The 27,135-nt window shown below is 41.2% G+C and overlaps 2 protein-coding genes across 3 annotated transcripts; both read right to left on the bottom strand.

The window, feature by feature from the left end:
- Positions 1 to 1,250: 1,250 nt before the first annotated feature.
- On the bottom strand, positions 1,251 to 9,932 carry LOC124133398 (sulfotransferase 1B1-like). The gene is made up of 6 exons (XM_046497798.2): positions 9,637 to 9,932; positions 7,989 to 8,188; positions 7,571 to 7,894; positions 6,587 to 6,690; positions 4,072 to 4,255; positions 1,251 to 2,563 (listed from the first exon to the last, which is right to left on the bottom strand). Exons 1-6 carry the CDS (start codon positions 9,669 to 9,671, stop codon positions 2,448 to 2,450), a joined length of 963 nt encoding a protein of 320 aa, XP_046353754.2. The 5' UTR covers positions 9,672 to 9,932; the 3' UTR covers positions 1,251 to 2,447.
- Positions 9,933 to 15,008: 5,076 nt separating this feature from the next.
- Positions 15,009 to 20,391, bottom strand: LOC124133399 (sulfotransferase 1B1-like). 2 transcript variants are annotated; one of them, XM_046497800.2, is made up of 7 exons: positions 20,253 to 20,391; positions 18,797 to 18,996; positions 17,737 to 18,060; positions 16,277 to 16,380; positions 15,602 to 15,785; positions 15,211 to 15,341; positions 15,009 to 15,168 (listed from the first exon to the last, which is right to left on the bottom strand). In XM_046497800.2, exons 1-6 carry the CDS (start codon positions 20,273 to 20,275, stop codon positions 15,226 to 15,228), a joined length of 951 nt encoding a protein of 316 aa, XP_046353756.1. In that variant the 5' UTR covers positions 20,276 to 20,391; the 3' UTR covers positions 15,009 to 15,168; positions 15,211 to 15,225. The 2 variants fall into 2 exon arrangements, with proteins under 2 accessions (XP_046353756.1, XP_046353755.1); XM_046497799.2 differs by having other exon boundaries at positions 15,009 to 15,341.
- Positions 20,392 to 27,135: the final 6,744 nt, after the last annotated feature.

The raw sequence follows: 27,135 nt of genomic DNA, 5'->3' as shown, positions 1-27,135 counted from the left end.
TTTAGGAATGAAGGGCGCACTGTGTGACTTGGCAATGGAGTTGAAACAAATATTCACCAATGAGTTAGTCGTAGTGCTTTAACCACTAGGCTACCCGACCGCCCCTGGTGTGAAATACATTGGGCTGTATATAAATTGCGGTAGTGCTCCTTAAAGGGGCACTGATCTAAAGCAATTCCCCGGGACTGGTTGTTGCCTTTGTTATTGTTTTTTCCCCGTGAGTACCCGCATGATATCGCAGAAATCCAGACTAGTACGCGACCTGTGTTGCGCTATTCGTAGCGCATTGGCCGCTTTTATTGACAGTAAGAGGGCGTATGGTCACATTGACCATATGGTCATATAGCTGGAATATTGCTGTGTGCGGCATTAAACAGAGACAAACAAAACAAAATCTTATCTGTGCGCATGGCGCTAGTCAGTATCTGTAGTATGGCTGTGTCCCCGCTGCCTGCTTGGCCAACGTGACACACAGCGCGTTGAGTACCTCCGCTGTTCGTCAAAGCTTGAAACCGAGTATCATATGTTCATAGTTGGAGCCTTGGTACAATATAAAATTTCATGAATACCTGAGTACTGTCCAATATAGTCCTTAGGTATGGCGGGTCATGGTGGCAGTGCGGGTACAAATTCAGTCGCTCATGTGTGTGTGTGTGTGTGTGTGTGTGTGTGTGTGTGTGTGTGTGTGTGTGCTTGTACTAGTCCGGACTGCTGCCGATTTATAGTGCTAGCACACTGAGATACCATGCCCCAGTTTAGCATGAATACCCCACTCAGACACAGTATACTGACTCCGAGCCGACCAGTTCTTGTTTTAGCCCCTTAATGCCGAGCGCCAGACAGGGTAACAACAAGTACCATCTTTTAACGTCTTTTGGTATGACGCGGTCGGGGATCGAACCCCGGACCTTCCGCTCTCGGGCGGACGCTCTACCATTAGACCACGGAGGCGGTCACATATAATAGGGCATTTGGGTATTTTGTTGGTGACATTCGGACATTACACGGTTTCTCCTACCCCAGATAAATGGTGGTATGTATCTTTATGGTCCCATTGTAGACATTCGCAGGACAATTACGCGGTAATGGGTCATGCGTGCTCTTGACCTTTTTCTGATATTCAAGCTTTGGTTGCTTATTTGAACATATGTATCCGTTACATCAATTCCAAGTGTCTGCATTTAATATAAGAGTAATTACAAAGTAATGTCACAAATGAAAATGAACAAACTAAATAAGAAAAGAATAACTAAAGACTTCACGGAAGGGAAAATATTTCCCAACATTCATTTGGTGAGCAAAGTTATTGTATAAGAAACCAACGCAATGCAAAAGACATGCAATGAAATTGAACAGATTGGATGGTAATTTCATCAGATTTGAATATGAAACAAACTGTTTTGTCGATGTAGAAAATATTAACCTCACGTGCAATCTGGACACTGATATATCTATTGCAGACACTAAATCTGTACAGACTAATGCCACCAAATATATATATTCGAAGTATACAGAAAAAAAACTTTCAAGCAATACACAGATGCATTTACTGATAGGCCAGCATTTCTTTGTCAGTCTTGAAATAAGTTTCTGCTTTCAGAAAATTCCGATAGGCTCAGTACAAAACTGACATTACAAGCGATTTTTGAGAATAATCTCCCTTAGATGTTGCATCGCGGTCCTTTCATTTGTTTTATAACTTTTGGTTGTCATTGCATTATTACTACGGAATCAAAACTAATGCATCATAGCTGCTACACTGTTCCATGATAGTCTTACAGACCCAGAATTAATTAATTGTTTATATAATCTTTTCTTCCAGTTGGTTAAAGAAGATGCCGATCTGGTCAACGGACAGATGACACTTGATGACGGGACAGTGGTCATCCAGAATGACTGCACATGGACCACTGGTGTCTTGAGCGCTGTCACATAAGAATATAGCGTACATCCTTGAATGACCACCTTCCTTGTGTTAATAAACACGGCCCGAAGAAATAATTACCTGCCTATATAACTTCGGGGTCAATTTCAACTAAATGTTATATTAATATTAATAGACTTTCGTTCGAAACATATATCCAGTATTCATCCAAGTATTTATAATAGTATCAGAATTATGCAACATTGTGTAACAAATTAATTTTGTAATTTTTACTGATGTATGCCACCGTCTGATACAGAAACATATTTCTTTACTGATGAATGAATCATAAATAAGATGATGATGCTGGAGATTTAACGAGCGCTTTCTGTGTCATACAATAGACTCTTAACACAGATTTCCTGTGATTATGGAAATGATTTTACTGAAGCTATATTATGACAGAGTTTTCTGCATATACACATGAACACTAATATGCAGTACATGGAATTCAGAGAAATTCCTGCCATTTCACAGATTTAAAGAAATCCGACTTTCCGAAACAGTGACTGTTGGAATGATTTCAAAAGGGTGTGTAGCTAAACTTAAATCCAGAGTCCTTCATCTTCTTGTTCCACATTTGGTCAAATCTCTCGCTCTCTGCCACTGTGAACCAGTTCTTCCAGTCCCCAATTTCACCTAAATCAGAAAAGTGCAGAAAAGTGCATGTATAAAATGTTATTCAAACTAAAATAATACATTAAACTCAAACTAAAGTGGACATCATATACTCTTGGTATGAGTCACAACAATGATCACTGTAAGTCAAAGACAGCTATTCAAAGACAGACACTTTACAAGGGTGGCTGTCAAAATTGATATCCAAAAAGCATGTAGAGAAATCATATAAATGATTTGAATAAAATACGATGTCATTAAGAGAAGAGACATACATGCCAAAGTTCAGCTTCCTCCGTTAGGCAATTTCAGAAGGGAAGATGTGTACTGATGCAAAATGTTTTTTTAAAGGCTTTAAGAGCATTGTTAAAACACAAACAGGTAAACGGAAGGTCAAAATTGAAAGCATTTGCACACAAGAAACTGGTTCTTATGTGCCAATTGCTAACTACACACATACTGAATTTCATTTAACGTCAACGATGAACAAATACACCTTTAATCCTTATATTGACAGATACATAAATCATAACAAAACAATCCATTAAACTTTAATTATCTTAAGCGAACTATATCAACGCGGAGAGTCGTGACGTCGTGACGACATCCGTCCAAAATATTCCATTTGGAGTGACATCCCTTAGTTTTACAAACGGCAGAAAATGGCGGCTACGGCAATATCATTCGCTTGAAATAAAAGTTGCACCAAGTAAAATTTGCGTTGGAAAGAAATCCATACCCGGCTGATGCTGAAAATGGATTGATATTAACGTTCAGTGGGATGTGTTTATTTCCCGAAGCAATATACGACAGTGTGTAATCACGTGACATACTGACGTTCATCTGGAAGTGACAGTCAGCTTGGTAGTGTTCACCTAGGCGAGGTCTCCCGCTACTGTCAATATTACATGTTTAACATACGCTCGTATATAATCAGCTTAAATAGTCCAGTGGTTACTGATGGGAAGATTATGACAGGGAGCTTTAAATACTTTATAGGAGAATTAAGAGCATGGTAATAGTCAAAATATATAATATCGCGCTACTATTAACTTCACACATTAAAATGTTTCAAACGCAATCATAAAAAATTAAATTCCACACATTCTAGAACTGTTGCGATACCTTGTGACAAATTTCCAGTTCCAATCTTGGTCAGAATATGGACCGAATGCTCATCGAAACCCTTCGTGGTAGGAGGGTTCACTAATTCCAAAACTTCCTTTGGGATTTCCTCAGATATTTCCCAATATGGTGACTACTTTCATTAACATTGATATGCTGTGGTCTGTGGTGTATGGACAATGATTGTATAATAATACAATGTTGTTGACTGAAAACTTCCAGTTCGGTATTCAAAACATTTTGATGCAAATTAACATTTTTGATGGTCTGAGACAATGCCGATGAGGGGTCAGTAACTAGCCATGAGGGTAAAGGAAATGATTTCATCCATAAGGTGGCATGGTCTTGTAATGTATTTCAGACCAAAGTCGGTGCAGAATTAATGCCCACTCAGTGGTCCCTACCTTTCCTATAGAATGTTTGTTCTGCATCTTCTCTCCAGATGCCCACGGGAATTCCAAGTTTCCTGTCTTTGTCAATCTGTTTCATCTTCTTAAAGGAACAAGCATGCGCAACTTCTTCACAGAACATGTCTGTTGCTGTCACGCCTAGAAATCTGGCGACGTCTTTAACACTCTTGACAGGATCCTGGAAGCAGATATGTGGACGTGTAATGTACTCCTGATCTGGTCCTCTGTGCTAGATAATTAGTATAACAGTAATGACGAGATGAAAGTGAGGACACCTCTGCTATAAGAACAGATCATTATACAAATAGAAACGTTGCAAGATAAGCAAATTAAATTACATATATATATTTCGGTGGTCTCCAATCTTCGCCCATGCAATCCAGTGTCCGGTATTATCAGCCGTCCCTCGATGACGCGGTACGATTACACGCTTTGAACCAAGTTGTCGGGTATGGGTTTGGGAATGTTAGGGTGTATTGAGGGCGGGGGAGGGGTGGTGCTTCACAAAGGGCGTGTATGTGTGTTTATAAATGTAGACAACTATCCAGGGTATCCCATTTAACATCATAAAAAGTAAATGGGTAGTTGAGTATAACTGTTAGTAATCCGGTTCGAACCGTAAGTAATCCGGTATCCTTCCATCAGTCATACAGGCCATTTGTCATACAGCTTATAACAACATAGGATATGCATGACTGGACCACTAACCCCCTGCCTTCTACCTATCAATATGGACTGTTCCACACAGATCATTAACTGTGTTATGTTTAAGTTTGAATTATAGGGAACACCAGGATTGTAATTATGAATGATATTGTGCTAATTCATTTGTAGATTGTACGAAAACAGAATGTAAAGCAGAAAAGTAATTAATCAATTAGTATGGATTATTCAACATAATATTATAAATATGAACCATTTTTAACAAGAATAAATAACATAATTCAACATTCAAAGCATCATAATGGCGGATAATGGCTATCCAAGCTTCAAGGTGACCTGCAGCATCAAGGAACTGGATCAGACTTTTCCTTCCATGGATTCAGTTGATCTTTCTGTCTCTGGAGTCTATTGTCAACCTCACGGTAGACCCGCTTTCTACTTGGTTCAGGTGCACCGAGGTTTATCTGCGCCAATTTCAATTTGTCAGCTTTCTCAATCTTTTGGAAGACTTCTATCAGACGCTGGATGTTGGGGTGTTGGTGAGGAAGACTTCTAGTCAGCTTGTTGTGGAAGCCTTCCAGGTTGTTGTTGGTCCTCGGGCCAGTGGTGTCATGGTGATTCCATAGGAGAATCGGAAAAACGAGCATCATAATCTACTTAAGTCAATACCATGTAGTCGTTGAAGGTCTCAGCTCTGGGTAGATCAGATGTGTGCTGCATCGCTTCTAGCCAGGCGTCTTGGACATCACCTGCAGGGAGAAGCGCTAGACCTGCTGTCCGTCTAATCCACTGTTGCACTGCCGGATCTGTAGCTGCTCATCTGTGGCAAAGGCAAGGATCTTATTTTCTTCTCCATCGCTGAATAGGAGGAAGCGGTCCCCATCTGATGTATGGCTCCAGGCATCATCTAAGTCCACTTGGGCTCTGGTTTGGGGCAGGACTGGTGTGGTCTTCCTTCTGTGGTGGTAAAGGGCACTGCTCATGCTGGGGAAGGCAGGGAGGGCTTGGGCTTGGTCATCATCTTCTTCAGCGATCTGTTGGTTGTAGAACTGCTGTATCGTGTTTTTTTTCCTCTCTAAAGCTCTCTTCCTCATGTTGCTGACAAAACGAACTCGGTTTGAATTCTCTGGGGGGTGGTTGTGCTCTGACACATTCCTCACAAAATCATCAGCACGCCAGTGTTGTGCTGTCTGTCTTGTTGCATTCTTGTTGATCAAGTATCCTTCAAAGAGAACCTGCTGGGTACCGCGGGATGACGTAACGTATACTACAAGTCGCAGAGCCATGATTGTGAATTGTGATTGTGATAGAGATTCAAACATCTCTCGTCTCCTTTCAGAGGATTACATGAATTACATTTATTAACCTCAAAGGGCAAAGTATTTATTAAAACAACATATCAATTATTTGTCAGTAAAAGAACTTACAGTGACTTTGATCATTTTACTACCCTCTTCTCACAAGATAACCAGCTAACAACAGCTCACCCTTAATGAATTTAACATTGTTGTCGTAACAAAGACCTTAACTCAGAGTGTTAGGTCATACCATTACAGCTTAAGGTGAGTGCTCTAATCACCCCCTACTCAACTGTATGACGATTGGCAATAACAAGGTGTATGACAAATGGCCTGTCTGACTGATGGGAGGGAACCAGTAATCCAGTTCAGGACAGGAATTCGGTTAGAAAACACCATCAACGTTCCACGTCGTCTGGATATTCCGACACACAATCGGCCAGCGATACTGACCATGCTATCCCCATTTAAGTCGCATACTAGAAACATGCCACAATAATTGAAGTTAAACAGCGTCAACGACAGGCGACTGTACATAAATCACCCACATGTTTCATGTCTTCATAAACCAGATCGAGCACAGGTACTGCTGGTGATCCTTCCAGTTCTGCCTTCCATGTTAACAGATAGTCGGAGTAAGACCCGTAACACACTGGAACAGGTAAATTAAAACTGTATGTTCATGTAACTTGCTGCCATTCTTACACGCATTATCAAGTTGTTAAGTTGGATATATAGTCCTGTGCCATGACTGTGGAATATTTTATATTGAGAGAAAAACAATCTGGAAACGTATACAAAAGCAAGTCTAGCTAGCTCCAGCTAGCTCTATTCCACATAAGATTTCATAGATTAAATGTTCGTCTATTGGATATATTGAGTCAGTGTGTTGAGTGTAACGACGTTTTGAACAATATGTCTGTTATAATTTGGGGACGTAAGCTTACGATGTGATGAGGTGAAACGGAGTTTAATGTCCTTTCAAGTTTATTGCATTTAAATAGCGACGTGCATAAACGTGTTTGTGTGTGCGTGTGCGTATGCGAGGCTGCTTCTACTAGCCGGGATTTATGCGGGTTATATAGTGCTAGCCCACTGAGATACCGTTCAGTTTAACACGAATACATCACGCAGACACGATATACCGACTCCGAGCCGACCATTGTCTTCACCAGTTTTATCCCTTAAATGTCGAACCCTGCAGTGTTACGAGTGGCTTCTTATAACGTCATTTGATATGATGCAGCTGAGGATCGCATCACAATCTATCGCTCTCCGGGCAGATGCTGTATCCATAACACCACGGAGGCGGTCCGTGTCAACTTAATGAACACGATCATCGGACCCTGATACATCTAAGGGACGCAACTCTATACGGTGAATAGCAGCGTTTTAGACGAGTGGGCCATCTGATGCACCCGAAAGCTCTTTACTTATATCAATATATCTAGACCACGCTGGAAAACACAATCATTATAAACCACACTCTCAGTAAATCAACATAGGATCCATATCCGAAGACTAGTACGTACGTTTGCCTGTTAAAAATGCTTCTGTAAACTCAGCAAAGTCCCCTTCAAATCCGAAAGGCTGAACCATATCTCTGTAGTGGTTGAAATAGGACACACAGACATCTTTAGGATTGCGCACGATCTGGATACACTTGACCTTCTTCTCAACGATCTGTTTAGGGAGCATGCGCAGAGGTAAGTGGGAATTCAGGACTCGAGGAGTAGGAATGGCGTCTATTCCATCTTTGAATATTGCTTCCATCATCCGGGTTTCTTTTGTCTCCTTTCTGTACTCAATGACCCCACTTTTGAGCATCTCAATGACCTCCCATAACCAATGAGTACCTTAAAAAGTATAAAACAAAATTTGGAAATAATCCTTTTCAACAAGAAGGTTAATCCATTGTAATCACATCTGTGTAAGGAATCTTGTACCTACCACATTTAGGATATGCGCAGATAATGACATCATCGTCTTTCATTTCAGTTTCTTTGATACTCTGTAAACTTTCAAACGGATTCCTTCGTTCCAACAAAACCAATGGCGGTATAAATAGATACAGGCCATCATATACGATACTCTTGCAGCCGTGGCCTTTGGAGTTGTTGAGATCCAGTACTTCCAGGCCTGGGATCGTCCTGAAAAACATGCAAGACATTTATGATAACGATCAAGTTTTTCTATGCATAAAAGTAATAATTCCTTGCTTACTTGCTTTGATCAAAGATATATTGATAACTGCTTGCAGAACAGACATTCTATAGGAAAGGTAGGGACTGCTGACTGGGCATTAATTCTGCAACGACTTTGGTCTAAAAGACATTACAAGACCATGCCACATACTTAATACACTCATTTCTAACCTCTACCTAAAGTACCAACGTACCAACATCTAATCAACATACAGTAAACAACGGTTATAACGAACTCAAAGGGACCACTAATTTTAGTTCGTTATAACATTTGATCCATAGTCACGGACCTTGGCAAGAACCTTTCTGGATCAGTTTCAAACAGGGATAGATTATCACCAGACATGTGCCTGGTGCGTTTTTCATCAGATGTCAAGGCATTAGGAACCAAACGAGTTGATACTTTCTTCACAGCCAAAGCTTTTGTGATAATGTAATGTACTCTCACCTGGGAAATGCCTACTTAACTAACAATCTATGACGCTCAGTCATTTGTGGTAAGGTATCACCGTATCGTAGTTTCATTTCTCTCGTGACAGGCCTTTCGGGACTGGTGGGGGGGGGGGGGGGGTCGTCTTCAAGGCAGCCAATGTCACTGCTGCGTTTATACTATGTTGCGCAACTCTCTACAGTTGCGACCGCCCGCCCGGAGACCGCGTCATATCAAAAGACGTTAAAAGATGGTACTTGTTGTTACCCTGTCTGGCGCTCGGCATTAAGGGGCTAAAACAAGAACTGATCGGCTCGGAGTCGGTATACTGTGTTGTGAGTGGGGTATTGATGTTAAACTGCGGCATGGTATCTCAGTGTGCTAGCACTATAAATCGGCATCAGTACGGACTAGTACAAGCAGCCACACACACACACACACACACACACACACACACACACACACGTAGATATAAGTGCATTAATCTTGGACGCGACTTTAAACCCCATTTCACCTCACCTCACCTTTACAGTTGCAGAAGAAGGAATATGTTTCTGTGGTGTTGTTCACACACCTTCATGGATGGCGATTCGCATTAAGCTCTTTTTGCAAGTACTTGATCACATCATGCTCAAGTATGTCCATGTTTCCAAAGGTCACAGACCCTTGATATTTTACTGACATGTAGCACTGAAACAATTTGCTCAACTAACTCAAGTTTTTTGTGGACATGTAATTTTATTACGTCCTGTATTGTCCACGACAAAATATGTCTCGTGATATAACCAGAGACCATATAATAGATATTATATGGTCTCTGATATAACGCAAGTCCTTCCATTCTAGGCTCACAACTTATCGTTCAACCAGTACATAGCTTCATAGGGTCACATGCGGAACACCCATCCACCAGGATTTGAAAAACATCACACAACAAAATGCAATTGGGGGAAAGGTTACTTACTGCAGTAGCTTATCTAAGTCCTCGAGTGCCGCCATGTTAGATGCCAAGCGAGCGTCAGATGACCGAGTTGAGATTCAGCTCTGGTACAAGAGGGGCGCATTCGATTCGCTAGCTGTACAATCCAGCTCTCACAGGCACATGACGAAAATGGGTAATGCTCAAAAGAGCGCGGTGTGACAGCAGCCGGTTACATAACGCACACCTATCCACCACGACGGTCATCGACCTAGTTTGTGAATATGACCTTTGCTCGTAATGTGATACTTGGTGAGAAGTGTTCGTGAAGCAACCCTGTGTACGGCTTGCCCAAGACGAAGTGTTCTAGGTTATGAAAGTTTTGATTCCACGGGGGTGACGGGGGGTGCGGGGGGTGCGGGGGGTGCGGGGTGCGGGGTGCGGGGTGCGGGGTGCGGGAATGGGTTTTGCAAAGGTTATTATCCACGAGCGATTGTTGTTATCACGAGGCTACGCATCTCCCTGTGGCGTTTGTGTGTATCGTCACTTGATAGTCTAATGTGTATTTTCAATCAAATTTTAATATCAAGATTTGCAGCAGCCTGAAGACAACGGATGTCCCATCGTTTGAATTTTTACATACGGATCAGCATTTGTTGCCCCACCACTGGGTAAAAAGTTAACAGAACAAGCAGCGAAAGCTATGTTCTATGTTTTATGCCAGGGACGGAAATTAAAAGTATCACTTAAATGTACAGACTGTTCTGCCCACTTCCAACACAGTTTCCTGAATTCAAGAACGGAGCACATGCCCAGTTCAAGACATTCTACTGTGACAGATTCTGGATATTCGGGAGTCCACGAACTAGTAAATAGGTTCTACCATGTACTGCTAATGTCACATAGTTGACCCACTGTATTGACGTCTATGGTTGTAAACCTAATCACGTGTGTTTCAATAGGTTCTACCATGTACTGCTAATGTCACATAGTTGACCCACTGTATTGACGTCTATGGTTGTAAACCTAATCACGTGTGTTTCAATAGGTTCTACCATGTACTGCTAATGTCACATAGTTGACCAACCGTATTGACGTCTATGATTGTAAACCTAATCATGTGTGTTTCAATAGGTTCTACCATGTACTGCTAATGTCACATAGTTGACCAACCGTATTGACGTCTATGATTGTAAACCTAATCATGTGTGTTTCAATAGGTTCTACCATGTACTGCTAATGTCACATAGTTGACCAACCGTATTGACGTCTATGATTGTAAACCTAATCATGTGTGTTTCAATAGGTTCTACCATGTACTGCTAATGTCACATAGTTGACCAACCGTATTGACGTCTATGATTGTAAACCTAATCATGTGTGTTTCAATAGGTTCTACCATGTACTGCTAATGTCACATAGTTGACCAACTGTATTGACGTCTATGATTGTAAACCTAATCGTGTGTGTTTCAATAGGTTCTACCATGTACTGCTAATGTCACATAGTTGACCAACCGTATTGACGTCTATGATTGTAAACCTAATCATGTGTGTTTCAATAGGTTCTACCATGTACTGCTAATGTCACATAGTTGACCAACCGTATTGACGTCTATGATTGTAAACCTAATCATGTGTGTTTCAATAGGTTCTACCATGTACTGCTAATGTCACATAGCTGACCCACTGTATTGACGTCTATGATTGTAAACCTAATCATGTGTGTTTCAATAGGTTCTACCATGTACTGCTAATGTCACATAGTTGACCCACTGTATTGACGTCTATGGTTATAAACCTAATCATGTGTGTTTCAATAGGTTCTACCATGTACTGCTAATGTCACATAGCTGACCCACTGTATTGACGTCTATGGTTGTAAACCTATTCATGTGTGTTTCAATAGGTTCTACCATGTACTGCTAATGTCACATAGCTGACCCACTGTATTGACGTCTATGGTTGTAAACCTAATCATGTGTGTTTCAATAGGTTCTACCATGTACTGCTAATGTCACATAGCTGACCCACTGTATTGACGTCTATGGTTGTAAACCTAATCATGTGTGTTTCAATAGGTTCTACCATGTACTGCTAATGTCACATAGTTGACCAACCGTATTGACGTCTATGATTGTAAACCTAATCATGTGTGTTTCAATAGGTTCTACCATGTACTGCTAATGTCACATAGTTGACCAACCGTATTGACGTCTATGATTGTAAACCTAATCATGTGTGTTTCAATAGGTTCTACCATGTACTGCTAATGTCACATAGTTGACCCACTGTATTGACGTCTATGGTTGTAAACCTAATCGTGTGTGTTTCAATAGGTTCTACCATGTACTGCTAATGTCACATAGTTGACCCACTGTATTGACGTCTATGGTTGTAAACCTAATCGTGTGTGTTTCAATAGGTTCTACCATGTACTGCTAATGTCACATAGTTGACCCACTGTATTGACGTCTATGGTTGTAAACCTAATCATGTGTGTTTCAATAGGTTCTACCATGTACTGCTAATGTCACATAGTTGACCCACTGTATTGACGTCTATGGTTGTAAACCTAATCGTGTGGGTTTCAATAGGTTCTACCATGTACTGCTAATGTCACATAGTTGACCCACTGTATTGACGTCTATGGTTGTAAACCTAATCGTGTGTGTTTCAATAGGTTCTACCATGTACTGCTAATGTCACATAGTTGACCCACTGTATTGACGTCTATGATTGTAAACCTAATCGTGTGTGTTTCAATAGGTTCTACCATGTACTGCTAATGTCACATAGTTGACCCACTGTATTGACGTCTATGGTTGTAAACCTTTTCATGTGTGTTTCAAATATAATTTGTTGCTCGTTCACTGATCGTGTGTGGTTATTTACTGATTTCAGACATATTTTGCTATTATGCCCCGGTTATATCAAGTAACGGACGCGTCATTTACCTAAGTAATATTGTGAATATCCGACCAAACAAAAATGTAATATCATTATGTCTACACCTGATTGTAAATTAGTTAAACGTCCAGCTATCTATATCTATCAAGCGATGTCACTTCGTAGTTCATTATTCTCAGAATAAAACAATATGTGTACGTCACGTCCATTGTAATACAAATGTAACCCTGGGCCTACACCTACGAAATAGATCGAATTGATTGATTCATGTACTGATTTCACAATCTACAGTAAACTACGTGAGGTGAGGTGAGGTGAGGTGAAATTGGGTTTAACGTCGCGTCCAAGATTATTGCACTTATATAGCGACGTGCATGCCAGTGTGTGTGTGGCTGCTTGTACTAGTCCCGACTGATGCCAATTTATAGTGCTAGCACACTGTGATACCATGTCGCAGTTTAACATGGATACCCCACTCAGACACAGTATACTGACTCCGAGCCGACCAGTCCTTGTTTTAGCCCCTTAATGCGGAGCGCCAGACAGGGTAATAACAAGTACCATATTTTAACGTCCTTTGGTGTGACGCGGCCGGGGATCGAACCCCGGACCTTCCGCTCTCCAGGCGGACGCTCTACCTCTAGGCCACGGAGGCGGTCCTATAAACTACGTTTATAACGAACACGCTTATAACGAACTGACGGATATAACGAACTATTTTTTTAGTCCTGTCCATTTGCCGTGTATATTCCCTACATTTGCTTATAACGAACTACGGTTATAACGAATTAAAATTAGTGGTCCCTTTGAGCTTGTTATAACCGTAGTTTACTGTAGTTCTGTACGAACCCTCGAATATCAAATTGGAATCAACTGGAAACAATATGTCAAGTTTCATGGTGCAGTGTGAACAGAACTTGTTCAAACACTTTCTACTCAAAATGCACATGATATGGCAATCAGACGGAAAGAAAGCCAACAAATTAGTTTGTAATAAATGTGTTATGTACAGTTTCCTTCACTTTTCCCAAACCTATATGATCATGTTTTGCGTTTATATTTCATTATTTCCATTATGTTTGCTGGTGCGTTATCCGTGTACTTGCTGATATGGTCCGATATGGCTGATTTACTGATTTACCATCACGGATTTGATGGTTGAAGTTTTGTGCTCTTTGGGATGTTTCACCTACGTAGGATTGTTCACAGTTACAGTCCATTTTATAACAACTCTGGGTATCCTGTTTTCGCCGTATTTATTTTTGTTCGTAGCCAGAATTTTGGGTATTATGATTTTTACTTAATGACAAAGAACAGAAACTCGGTCAATACGCGGATGACACCTATGTGAGATGTCACCGAGTCTCAGGGCTTCAATGTATACACTTTCAATATTCTATAGAATGTCAGGACTGAAAAAAACAACATTTATAACACTAAGATAATATGGATAGGTGCGATGACTTGAAGTCCAGTTAGATTATGTCATGAAGTTTTAGGAATAGTTCTAAGTGCACAATTCGATAATCTTTGCAATGACAGGGGCAAATATAACAAAATACAACTACTATCAGTTACCTTTTTTAGGAGGATGCAATTGCAGCTTAGGAAAGGTACAGGTCTTGTTTTTAAACTGATCAAACTGATTTAGAAAACATTTTACTTGAACCATTATGGTTCCATCATCAGTTCAAAAACTGACGGCATTTTGTTAACAATTGGTTCCACAATGGTAATATACAATTCTGCACACCTCTGAATATTCTGAAAGGAAAAGGATATATTAAAGATGACTTTCACATATGGAGCATCGCCTTGTTCACGTACAGCGCATTTAAACTTGACCTGATGTTCGTCAAACAAATAATCCCTCATTCCTAGTCATTCGTAAATTACTGTCTATGTATTTTTTTTGTCAAATGTTAGATGCACTGAAACGTCAGAATGGCACACTGTGACGTCCAGCTGAAATTAGGATTAGTGATGACAGTGTGACGTCATGTTGAAAGTAGGGTCATTAATCACTCTGTGACGTTTGAGCTGAAGGAGGGTCAGTGATCACAGCTTCCGGGGGTGGGGGAGTAGCCTAGTGGTTAAAGCGTTCGCGCGTCAGGCCAAAGGCGAAGCGCATCTCTGTTGTCGCCAACCATGATATTGCTGGAATAATAAGCGGTGTGAAATCATACTCACTAACTCCCAGCTACGGTTCTAGACAAAGTAAAATCTCATAAATTGTACGTTCAAAATTAAGACACATTTATATGCTACGGCGATACTGCACGTGTCATGGCACATTTGAGTATCATGTATTTCACTATATCGGTTCAAGTGAAACCAATGTATGACCTCACACCGGTGTATGTACACAACATATAAAGTCTAACTATATCAACTCTAAGCCGGGACAGGGAAGAAAGATAAAATATGACCTGCCTATGTACGCAACATATAAAGTCTAACTATATCAACTCTAAGCCAGGACAGGGAATAAAGATAAAATATGTCCTATATCTCTTGGATATAAAAGTCGCCCTGAAATGCTTTAACTTTAGATCAGGAGGGCGGTAAATGTTGGGGCAATTACGTTTGTAAATATCCGCAGATAATCCCCTGTACTTCTGCGAAGTGTTTTATGAAGCAAATTGGCACTGCACACTCAGCTTCTTGAGTATCATACATTTCACTAGATACCGGTTCACATGAAACCCATGTATTTGGTATGACCTCACACCGGTGTATAGGTAAACTCGAATCCAGAATCCTTCATCTTCTCGTTCCATATTTGATCAAATTTCTCGTTTTCTGCCACAGTGAACCAATTCTTCCAGTCCCCGATCTCACCTGAAACAGAGAAACGAATGTGTCCAAGCCAGCGTACTTTAAATTATGCTTGTCAGCGGTATAAGGATCTATACCAGAACGTCGCCTTTACAGTCATTAAAGAAGTTATTATCCAGGAATAGAAATGCCCTATTTTATGTATTGTCTTGGATCTGAAGAACTGTCTTTCCCATCCAGGCAACTTTGGGTTGTATTTCTCCCAGGTAATAGAAAATGCATTATTAAATCTGTTTCCAAAATTAAAGTGACACGCGTTGTACCTTTCCTGTAGAACGTCCCGTCAGAGCCATCTTTCCATATCTTGAAGGGAAGGTCACCTTTCATTTCCTCGTCAACTTTTTTCATTTTCTTAAAGGAACAAGCAGCCGCAACCTCTTCACAGAACTGGTCTGTAGATTTCAGGCGTAGAAACTTGGCGATGTCTTTAACACTCTTGACAGGGTCCTGGAGGTATTTGTGTCTTTATACAGCTTATAGTTCGTATCTTTTGGGACATGATATATGTTCATACGTGCCTGTGCCATGAGGTACACAACCTGAGTGAGTGAGTGAGTGAGTGAGTGAGTGAGTGAGTGAGTGAGTGAGTGAGTGAGTGTTCGTTCTTTATCTGTCACTCAAATAAATTGATAGATGGATAGATTGCTGCCGCGCTCAGCAATATTTCAGTTATATGACGGCGGTCTGTAAACAATCAACTCTGCACTCGGATACGATTACATGTATCAACCAAATCAGCGAGCCTGACGACCCGATTAAGCCTCTTACGACAAGCATCGGTTGCAGAATTCTAACCCGGATCTTCACGGGTTTGTATTAAAAAAACCTGTTATATCAAGGAGTACAACATGGCAACCATGTATGTATATGCAGGTAAGTTCTATAGTTTACGTTTTTTGGTCAACAACTCTATGTATGCAGGTTTGTAGAATACTCACAAATTTCATTTCCTCATAAAACAGATTAAGAACAGGGAATTCTTGCGAAGCTGCCACTTCAGCTTTCCACGTTAGCAGATAGGTGGAATAGGATCCAAACGGTACTGGAAATAAAGGAAGATAAGGTTGAAATATAACTGAATTCCTGAACATCACCTGGGAAAGTGTCGAACTTGTATTCACAGACAGGTCGATGTCCTGTCCACACTGCGACTGTCGGAGCTCCTGTAACTAAACCTTCCCATAATCGACCGTCTCGCGGTCGCGTCATACCAAAAGACGTTAAAAGATGGTACTTTTTGTTCCCTCGTCGCTATATGGCTGAAATAATGCCGATGCGACGTTAAATTTTAACTCACTTGTTGTTACCCTGTCTGGTGCCCGGCATTAAGGGGCAAAAACAAGGATTGGCCGGCTCGGAGTCAGTATACTGAGTCTGAGTGGGGTATTCATGTTAAACTGCGACATGGTATCTCAGTGAGCTAGCACTGTAAATCGGCATCAGTTCGGACTAGTACAAGCAGCCACACACACACACACACACACACACGTGCATGCACTTCGCTATATAAGTGCAATAATCTTGGACGCAACGTTAAACCCCATTTTACCTCACCTCACCTCACCTTTCCAAAATCATAACAAATCTCCTTTAAAACCAGCGTACGAGTCCGACCACATCTTGTGTTTATGACACACTATCATTAGTGAGTGAGTATTGTTTTAAGCTGCTTTTAGGATTATTCCAGCAATATCACGGCGGGGGACGCCAGAAATGGGCTTCACGCATTGTACCCATGTCTGGAGTGAGTGAGTGAGTATTGTTTTACGCCGCTTTTAGCAATATTCCCGCAATATCACGGCGGGGGACACCAGAAATGGGCTTCACACATTGTACCCATTGAACCCGGGTCTTCGGCGAGACGAGCGAACGCTTTATCCACTAGGCTACCCGACCGCGCCACCCATGTCTCGAAAGGAAGCCGGGTCTTCGGGATGACGAACGAACACTTTAACTAATAGACTACCCCACCGCCCGATACACTGTCAAATAGTGACGTGTGTGCTTGGCGTTTTATCTCCTTAATACCTGTCAGGCAGGGTAACAACAAGTACCATCTTTTAACATCTCTTGGCATGACGTGGCCGGGGATCGAACCCTCGCCATTCCGCTCTCCGGGCAGACGCTCTATTCACCAGATCACAGAGGCGTTCAGATAACCGCATGGCTTTGGCACACGTTGATGACCTTGCCAGGCGAGAAATGTTGCCGTTTGTGCGATATAACCTTAGATCTTTTTGGCCTGTGATCTTATTGGCCTGAACACTCTTTGATTGATTTCTTGCTTAAAATAGCGAATACTCCGCGAAGTGGCCATATGTATTCAAGGTTTATGGAGGGAAGTTGTGTACTGAGGACCGTGAAGTATTGACTGTGATCAACCACTCGCTGTACTTACGTTTCCCTGACAAAAACGCCTCGGTAAACTCCGCGAAGTCTCCTTCATAACCTTGCGGTTCAACCAGATTTCTGCAGTGGTTAAAAAAGGACACACAGGCATCTTTAGGGTTGCGCATGATCTGAATACACTTGACCTTCTTCTCCACGACCTGTTTGGGAAGCATGCGCAGAGGAAGGTGTGTGTTGAATACCCGTGGAGGCGGCACTGCTTCTATTCCTTCCTTGAAGATGAATTCCATCATCCGGGTCTCTTTCACATCCTTTTGATACTTGATGGTCCCACTGATCAGCATCTCGATGACTTCCCACAGCCAATGGGTTCCTAAAGCAGTAACATGCAGTAAATCTTTCACCAAAACTTCCAAATTATAACAGAATTTGTTTTAGTTGCACCAAAATATGAAAGGGCTGCTAAATAACATATAACATGTCGAGAACTTGATGAACTTTGAAATAAATTACATCTTCTTTGTCCTTGATTCAAAGTAATTCTCTGTGTGTATGGGTTTGCATGTGTGTTGGAGGGTGGGGTGGGGGATGGATGGGGTGAGGGATGGATGTTTGGAGTGTGGGTAGGGACCGAATGTCTTTTGGTCACTTCTTCCTTATTTTTCTGAAACACCCTGGAATTGTCGGTCCCTCAGCATCTTCAGTCTTTGCCTTCTTTGAAGAGATATTTGGCCATCATGGTGTTCTTTACCTCCTTTGTATGGGAGAAATGATTTTATAATAATAGGATCACGACAGAAGCAGCATGTATAACAATATATTGAAAGGTGTTCCTGTTGAGCGTTGTAAGACCATAAAGGTTATGTTACAGTATTATCATAACAAAATATAATTCTGGACATAATCTTGGATGACGGTCGGGCCTGTGGTCTAAGAGGCTGAACTTCGCTCTGCAGAGTTTGGTCCCTTAGCCGTGCCCGAATCCGCTGATCGGAGCTTCTATCAAAGATTCGCCTCAGCACCATAGCCGTGCTCAATAATTTGAGTAGTGCAGACTGCGGCGTTAAATAACATTCACTCACTCGTTGTGGGATACACCATGGACCTACCGCATTTGGGATACGCACAAATAATGATGTCATCATCCTTCAGTTCGGCTTCTGTGACAGTTTTGACTGTGTCTGTATTTCTGCGTCCCTTCATTATTTGTGGAGGCAGCACGAAGAGGTACAACCCATCATGCTGGAAACAGAGGAATCCGTGTCCTTTCGAATTTCTCAGATCAGGCAGCTCTTCAAGGTTGGGATCCCTGGAAAACCCAGTTCATGGTCGAGAATGTATGTATTGTGCTAGATAACTTCCTTCTCCGTATCAATCTACAGTAAACTACGGTTATAACGAACACGCTTATAACGAACTGACGGATATAACGAACTTACTTTTTTGGTCCCGACTATTTGCTGTAGTTATGCTGTATATATGCTTATAACGAACAACGGTTATAACGAACTAAAATTAGTAGTCCCCTTGAGTTCGTAATAACCGTACTTGACTGTATATATCCATCAATCCACCAATCTACCTATCGACGTTCCGACCTGCCTTCCTACCGACAAAGCTACCTCACTACCCACCGACCTACCAACCTGTTAGTGTCAGATATATTTTGCAGACACATCACTAAAATCGAAGTTTCCGATATTTGAGTCCCGTCCCGTAGGCAACATACTTATCCATATCTATCTGTATATACATCCATCCGTCAAAAAACCTACTGACTTACCTATATGCCTACACACTTACATGCCTACCATCAATGTACCTACCTACCACACTACCTCACTACCTACCTGTCAATGCATATTTATTATGCAGACAAAACACTAAAATCGAGGCTCCGGTTTTTGAGTCTGGCCCCCTGTGCAAGAAATCAATATCATGCTGACACGCCGTGATATAACTGAAACATCGTTCAGTGTGACGTTAAACCAAACTCACTCACTTATTGAATATATAAGACCATTCTAGTATATGTATCCTTACGTCAACTCTTGTCGACGTGAAACAATGTAACTGATTATAATCTACAAACAATCAAATCATAAAAGATATTACATTTTGTTGTCATTCCCATTTTAAAGACATGATTATATTGTCGTTTGTTGGGGAAAGTAGATGTGAGTACCTCAACAACGTTCTTATTTTGTAGCTCACAACATTGTAACCTAATTGCCAGGCGTCCTGGCACGATATGTGGCGTCGTCAATGGAATGTCAGAACATAAGCACATGTTAGCATGAGGCCGGGCCTGACGTGTGCCGGCAAAGTTTGTCCTTCTGTGCATAGGCATTGCAATAACAGTGAAGAAGCCTGTGAAATAAGCCTGTGTTGATGAGATACAGATCACAATGACCCAGCTCTCGTGTTGGAGAACGAATCCCGTCCACGCACAAGGAGTGCCTTAAAGAGGTAATAACGCAAATACTTTGTCAATAAGCACAAGCTTGTGCAAGGGCTACTACTGAGAAATAATTCAGAGAACTATGATCTTCACAAAAGACTTACATGGCGGATTTTTCTGTGGCCATGTTGAATGTCAGTGGTGTTGTTCAATGTATTTTTATCTTCTTGTTTAGATAACTGCCGAACTAGGTCAGGCGTGCTTGTCTCAACCAAAGAAAGTGTCAGTGGTATTAGGTCACGAGATATAAATAGTCACTTGACAAAAACGAATTTCAACTATATTTATGTGTAAACTTTAACAACATCAATGTGTTTTGGAAGAAATAATAAATCCAGCAATAATATTTTAAGTATTTCCTTTTTTTCATCTTAGGCTGGAAATCATAGCGTCAATGAAACAGATTGGAAGCTCAATCGGAAGCTCAAGATTTGGCTTACCTACCTGTCTATGTATTTTGCAGACAAAACACTAAAATCGAGGCTCCCGATATTTGAGTCACGTCCCGTAGAACCCAGGAGCCAGTGGTTAGGGTTCGAATCCTGGTTCGCCTGCCTATGTTTCATCCTTGGCAACATGCTCGTGTTTTTTGTTTTGGGGGGTTTTTTTTAAATTTTATTCAGTCATATACAGCATGCGCGTAGGTTTGTCATAAACTGCAAAGGCCTGCATCACCACGGGCTAACCACCCAAATCAAGCTGACAGGCTGCGATATAACTGGAACAGTGTTCAAAGTGCTTTAAACCAAACTCACTCACTCACTCACTCACTCACTCACTCTCTGATATTGAATATCAAAGACCAAACTAGTATATCCCTAAAGTCAACTATTGCCGACGTGAATCAATAGAGATGGTTGTGATGTACAAACAATCTAATCATAAAAGATATTGCATTTAGGTGTCATTCCCATTTTATTACATGATTACATCGTCGCTTGTTGGGGAAAGTGAATGTGAGTACCTCAGCAATGTTCTTATGTAGCTGGGGGCACGGGTGGCCCAGTCGTCTAAGGCGCCGCGATTCGCTGTGCAGAGTTGCGTCCCCTGGCCACGCCAGAAACCTATGATTGTGGGTTCGAATCCCGGTTCGCCCCGATTATGTTTCTAGGTTTGTCAGCACCATACCCGTGCTCGTGGGTTTCACCGAAGTGGTAAACGTCTGAGACCTGCATCACTACGGGCTTTCCTCCCACATTAAGCTGACACGCCGCGATATAACTGGAATACCGTTAAAAGCGGCGTTCAACCAAACTCACTCACTCACTCTTATGTAGCTCATACAATGTAACCTAATTGCCAGGCGTATTAGCACTATATGTGGCGTCGTCAATGGAATGTCAAATTGTCAGAACATAAACGCATGCCAGCATGAGGCCGACCCATTTTTTTTCTTCTGGGCATGGTCGGCCAGCGAGTGCGAGTGAGTGGGTGACGTAGAGCTGTGCGTTTGCAGAACGATGCCTAAGTAAAGGAGTGAGTATCATTTGAAATGAGCTTGTGTTGACAAGAATCCGATCACAGTGACCCAGCGCACGTGTTTGGAAGCGAGAACCGCCCGTGTACAAGAAGTAACTAAATATGGTAACCATGCAAATACCTACTTTCAAATAGACACAACTTTGTACAAGAACTAGTACTGAGAAAATAATTAAGAAAAGACTTACATCACAGGCTTTTCATCATTTGGATCTGAGGCCATATTGAATGTCTTTGGCCTTGTTCATACGGTAATGTATTTATAGCTTATGGGTCAGATATGGTGCTGTGAATTATAAGCACTTATATAGCGACATGCATGCCCTTGTGTGTTTGTGTGTGTGGCTGCTTGTGCTGGTCCGGACTAATGCCAATTAAATAGTGCTAGCCCACTGAGATACCATGCCGTTAAACACGAATACCCCACTCAGACACAGTATATCGACTCCAAGCCGTCCAGTCCTTTTATCCCTTAATGCCGAGCGCCAGGCAGGGTAACAACAAGTACCATCTTTTAACGTCTTTTGGTATGACGCGGCCGGGGATCGAACTCTCGACCCTCTTCTCTCTGCTAGACCACGGATATTTTATCCATATTTATGTATGTACATGTATATGTTGCTGAAATGATTGTATACATTTTATGCCGCTGATAGCGGCCTGAGTGTAAAATAAAGTTCAGTTCAGTTCAATCACGTGACATGCTTGTTTTATCCCAAGAAAGTGTCAGTGGTCTTAGGTCACGAGATAAAAATGTCACTTGACAAAAACAATATCTTCTATATTATATGCTGTATGTAAAAGCATGTGAAATGTAGCAACATCAATGTATTAATGAAGAAATAATAGAAATAGGAAAAAATAGTTTAGTATTTCCTGAAAACCATAGCATCAATGACGCATACTGGAAGCAATTTTTGCTAAAGGTGTAATTTCATATATACTTTCAGATACATTAAGTTGTCCATATCTAAATATTAATTTTAGGACATTTTAGGCCATACACCGATCTACAAGTCTGTTAATACGAATTTAATGAACACACATACTTCTCCCTTTATATCCTTGCACAAAATCAAGTTTCTGCAGTCAAAGTGAGCTTTTGTCATCCATCAGCCTGTTAGCTCCGATTTTCTATTTTTTTTCTTAAAAACTAAGATACATCAATTATAATATTCCTATAGTATTATCTACATGCCAGCAAACGTACACAGTAAACTTCATTGTAAATCGTAAATGTCATAGTGATTCATAAGCACATACTTGTGAAATAGTCTGAATCGTACAATGGACTTTGATTATTGAAATGTTTCTGCCATTTATTATACTGTAAAACAGGAATTTAATGCGACATGAAAATAATGCGAGCTCTTGATTTTAGACATAAATGCGCATTTTAAAAAAGCGAGTGCCCATACCCTTTCCTAAAAATTTATGCGCTGGATTTATGTTCTGTGTTATTTTAATTAATGTAACCTACGCCTTACCTGAAAACGCTTCGTTTGTTTCAAATGACGTTTTGAGCAGGAACTGTGAGTAGACAGAGATAAATAAAATAACTGTGCACATTAAATCCCCTGTCCATGTTTTTTCAGTGTGAGATTAGTAGACAGAGATAAATAAAATAACTGTGCACATTAAATCCCCTGTCCATGTTTTTTCAGTGTGAGATTCCTTTCTTATTTTAATATTATTTAAGCTAATTGCCCGTATGTTTGATGGCCAAGCGTGAGAATGGTTTCCTTGCAGCTATCATTCTGTTAGTGTTGTTTTAGTTGACAGTCTGTTGGTACTAGTATATACGTTCGGCCCTTTGATGTAAAGAAGTAGAAAACAGATCAGTGTATCAAATCTTCGATCAGGTGACAATCCTCACACTCCTGTTGTCCTGTTGACCTTCCGTCACTCGCATTTTTCGCATTAATATTCTGCTCGCATTAATTTCCTGCTTTACACACAGTAAACTTCATTGTAAATCGTAAATGTCATAGTGATTCATAAGCACATACTTGTGATATAGTCTGAATCGTACAATGGACTTTGCTTTTAGTTGAAAAGTCTTATGATTATTGAAATGTTTCTGCCACTAATTATACTTCATATTTTCATGCATTCAGAATGCCCGCCTCGGCACATATGTACAATATCACCCCAAAATCAGTTGAATGCCCAATTGTGTCTTCCGCATGCTAACTGTCATAGTAAAAGTGATCATGCTTCTTAATATGTGCTCTTGCCATCTCTTTGGTGTTTGATTGGTTAATTTTGAAGGTACAGCACTCAACTAATGAAGTTAGCTCAGACAGGTTTTTAAAGAACTTGACAGTTGATTGTAGGCTAATCAGCAAATTAGGCTTAGAATGACTTTAGAAAAAGTCTCCAGTTTTTCTCAGACTTTGCATTTATATGCTGACAAATGATCCAGGATGTGAGCAAACAGTGAAAGTGCGTCTATACTAAAGTATAAGATCGTTTGTACAGAATGTATGACCGTGTATGACCGAAGGCTGAAAATCATTATCCTGTTATTGCTTTAACGTTTCCCTGCACCCTTCATGAAGCCCATTTCTGGTGTCCCCCGCCGTGCTATTGTTGGAATATTGCTAGAAGTGGCTAAGGCCATACTCACTCACTCGCATAACGCAGGAATGTCCTGTAATGCCATTGGTCGGAATTTGGGGTATCATCACACTTTCTGAAGCCGTTTAGTCGAGAAACACGCTCAGACCGGTGATGTACAGGACCGTCCCAGATCTGGAAGACATCCTGTGACGACACATCGCGAAGACAGGGACCTTCTTCGTCTCATACGCCGAGAACCCTTTTTAACAAGTACTCGGTTGAAACAGCTGTGGTTGCCCAATCGTCTTTTCAGCACTAGAACCGTCAGGAACCGGATGAAAGCAGCAGGACTGAAGGCTAGATGAGTCATAAAGCGTCCCTTGTTGAGAGAACACCACAAAACTGCTCGTTTAGCATGGTGTATTGCGCGACAGAACTGGAATCTGAGAACTTGGAGACGGATCCCTTGGTCAGACGAAAGTCGCTTTCTGCTCCACGTCACTGATGGAAGAAAAAAACCGGCCTACACCCTCATGAACATCAAACTGGCTAATGCATACGGAGGGGGCTCGGTAATGGTTTGGTTGGGGGGGGGGGGGGGGGGGGGGTTATCTCTCATGATTGGAGATTGGATTTGGTCACCGCGCAGTACATCAGTGACGTTTTCGGGCCAGCCGTCGTTCCTCATTTTGACAACAACCCTCATGCTACCTTATCGTTCGCATGCAGTCGTGGATTACATGAGGGCCAATGCAATGACTCTACTCTGGCCAGCAATGAACCCAGATTTGAACCCCCTTGAACATGTTTGGGATATTCTGGGGCGGCGCATACTGGCACGAGATCCTCCTGTACAGGATGCAATTGGAAGCAGCATTGCATCGGGAGTGGTTGTTGTTGAGCCATCAACAGATCCAACGTCTGACTGGAGGCATAAGACGAATAATGGAATGCGTCATCCGGGCACGTGGCGGTTATACCTGCTACTGATCAATTTCACGTGTCATGTCAAGTGGAGACTTAAAGGAACATTGTCACATGACAAAATAAAACGTAACTCGTTTTCTTAATCCTGCAGCTCCATACTTATCTTAGGTATTGTCTAAGGTCAAAAACAGTACCTGTGTTACCATGATGTTTTTGTCAGTAAATTTCAATAACAACTCACCAGTATCTTCATTTGTTGTCAAATGTTCGTTCCATCAGACGACATTGGTATCGCCCAGCTCCTGTGGTCAGTCATCCCATGCCATGATTTTTGCCATTTGTCATTTTTCAGAAATGGGGGTGCGCTCACATTTTTCTTTGTGTATATTTATTGTGAAGTATAGTACTGCCTCAATTTGACAAAGAAAGATATTACTTGATACTGGGTATGCCCTGAAATAGGACTGTTATTGTTCTGAAACAGTGACCGAAAAAATATCCTGCCCATATCAAACAGCAAGAATAATAAATAGTTGGTCCCTTAATTTATACAATTAGATTTACATGTGTCAATCAGCCTTTGACAGTGTGGTCTGGTGAAGCTCACTCTTTCATTACTTTCATGAATCGTAATCACCTAATTACCTACACAGACGCTATATACAATAACACGTCCATACAACAGTTAACGGAACACAATGGTTGATATTCATACTGCACTTCAGTCCATCCCCTGCACACACAACACAACTTCTGCATAACAATGAATGTGATACTGGCATGTTATCAAGCAACACAGGAACGTCGTAATTGTTGTAATAAAGGATGTGTCTATTCATAGAAGTATCTCCCTTGTCCACAATACTAACTTCTAAATGTCACTTAATGACGTTACAGTAGTGTCAACAAATACACTGAAATTCATGTAATAGTGTTCGTCGGACAGCAGCTGGTGTATTATCGTCCCAAAGCTGCTTAGTTATTCAGGACTTTCGAATAACGAAATAATACCCAGCACCTAGCTGGGTATTCAGTTCATGTCCAACAATTCTATCAAGTAGAAGTCTATATTTCAACAACTGACTAACGAACCCGGTGCTGGTCATTGTTTCGTTATTCAAAAGTACTGCACAACTAAACACTTTCAGTGTATTTGACCAAATGAATGTAGTTGTTTGATATGCAGCCGGGTGCATAGGTGGCCCAGTCGTCTAAGGCGCCGAAATTTGCTGTGCAGAGTTGCGTCCCCCGGGCACGCCAGATATCTATGATCGCGGGTTCGAATCCCAGTTCATCCCGATTATGTATCCAGGTTTGTCAACACAATACCCGTGGTCGTGGGTTTCACCAAAGTGGCAAACGTCCAAGACCTGCATCACTTCGGGCTTTCATCCCACATTAATCTGACATGCCGTGATATAACTGGAATACTGTTCAAATTGGCGTTTAACCCACCTCACTCACCCATGAACTTAGATACAGCCTGTGAATAACGATTCTACTGATGGCTGGCTTTTTATTTCGAAAAATGAATAACGCAAGACGAACCCGCTTCTAACTTCAGGCTAATACTAATTTACAAGGGAGTCCTTATATTTCTGCTCACACTATCATAGTGTTTAAATTTATTCTGCCACATCAAGACTAAATAACCAGTTATGCGGGTTTTTTATACACCAGACTGATACAGTAAAGTCGGAAAATACCTTGCTTGTATATATTTATACCTATATTACCATTGCTTGAGTTGAACAGTTTAGTGTTGGCAGTTGTCTTTTTGTCCGTATGATATTTATGGCAGCTTTGGCAATGTCTTGTGCCCGGAACAGGAAGATACACTGAATGTTTGATTCCTTTTATCGGATAAGCGACCCTGTATGTGTGAACACCGGTTTGTATGTTTATAACTCCATAAACGCAAAAAGATATTGACGTCAATTATCATAAAAAACACGTCAACAATAATAACTACACATATATTCATAAACACACAAACACCATAGACAACAATACGAAATC

Source organism: Haliotis rufescens, unplaced genomic scaffold, assembly GCF_023055435.1.
Source record: "Haliotis rufescens isolate VD_foot unplaced genomic scaffold, xgHalRufe1.0.p SCAF_21, whole genome shotgun sequence".
Taxonomy (NCBI): Eukaryota; Metazoa; Mollusca; class Gastropoda; order Lepetellida; family Haliotidae; genus Haliotis; species Haliotis rufescens.
Note: the sequence above shows the minus strand (reverse complement) of the source record. Positions and strands in the feature narration are given on the sequence as shown.

Bases quoted from the DNA above. Each gene is read 5' to 3' on its own strand.
- LOC124133398 (XM_046497798.2), bottom strand. From the start codon at position 9,671: ATGGCGGCACTCGAGGACTTAGATAAGCTACTGCA. The intron at 7,895-7,988 runs GTAGGTACAAGA...ATACTTTTTAAG, and splicing joins CTGCGCATATCCTAAATGTG to GTACTCATTGGTTATGGGAG. The intron at 2,564-4,071 runs GTAGGGACCACT...TTTCTGATTTAG, and splicing joins ACAAACATTCTATAGGAAAG to GTGAAATTGGGGACTGGAAG.
- LOC124133399 (XM_046497799.2), bottom strand. From the start codon at position 20,275: ATGGCCACAGAAAAATCCGCCAT. The intron at 18,997-20,252 runs GTAAGTCTTTTG...TGGGTTTTCCAG, and splicing joins GCCACAGAAAAATCCGCCAT to GGATCCCAACCTTGAAGAGC. The intron at 15,786-16,276 runs GTGAGTATTCTA...AAATACCTCCAG, and splicing joins TTTATGAGGAAATGAAATTT to GACCCTGTCAAGAGTGTTAA.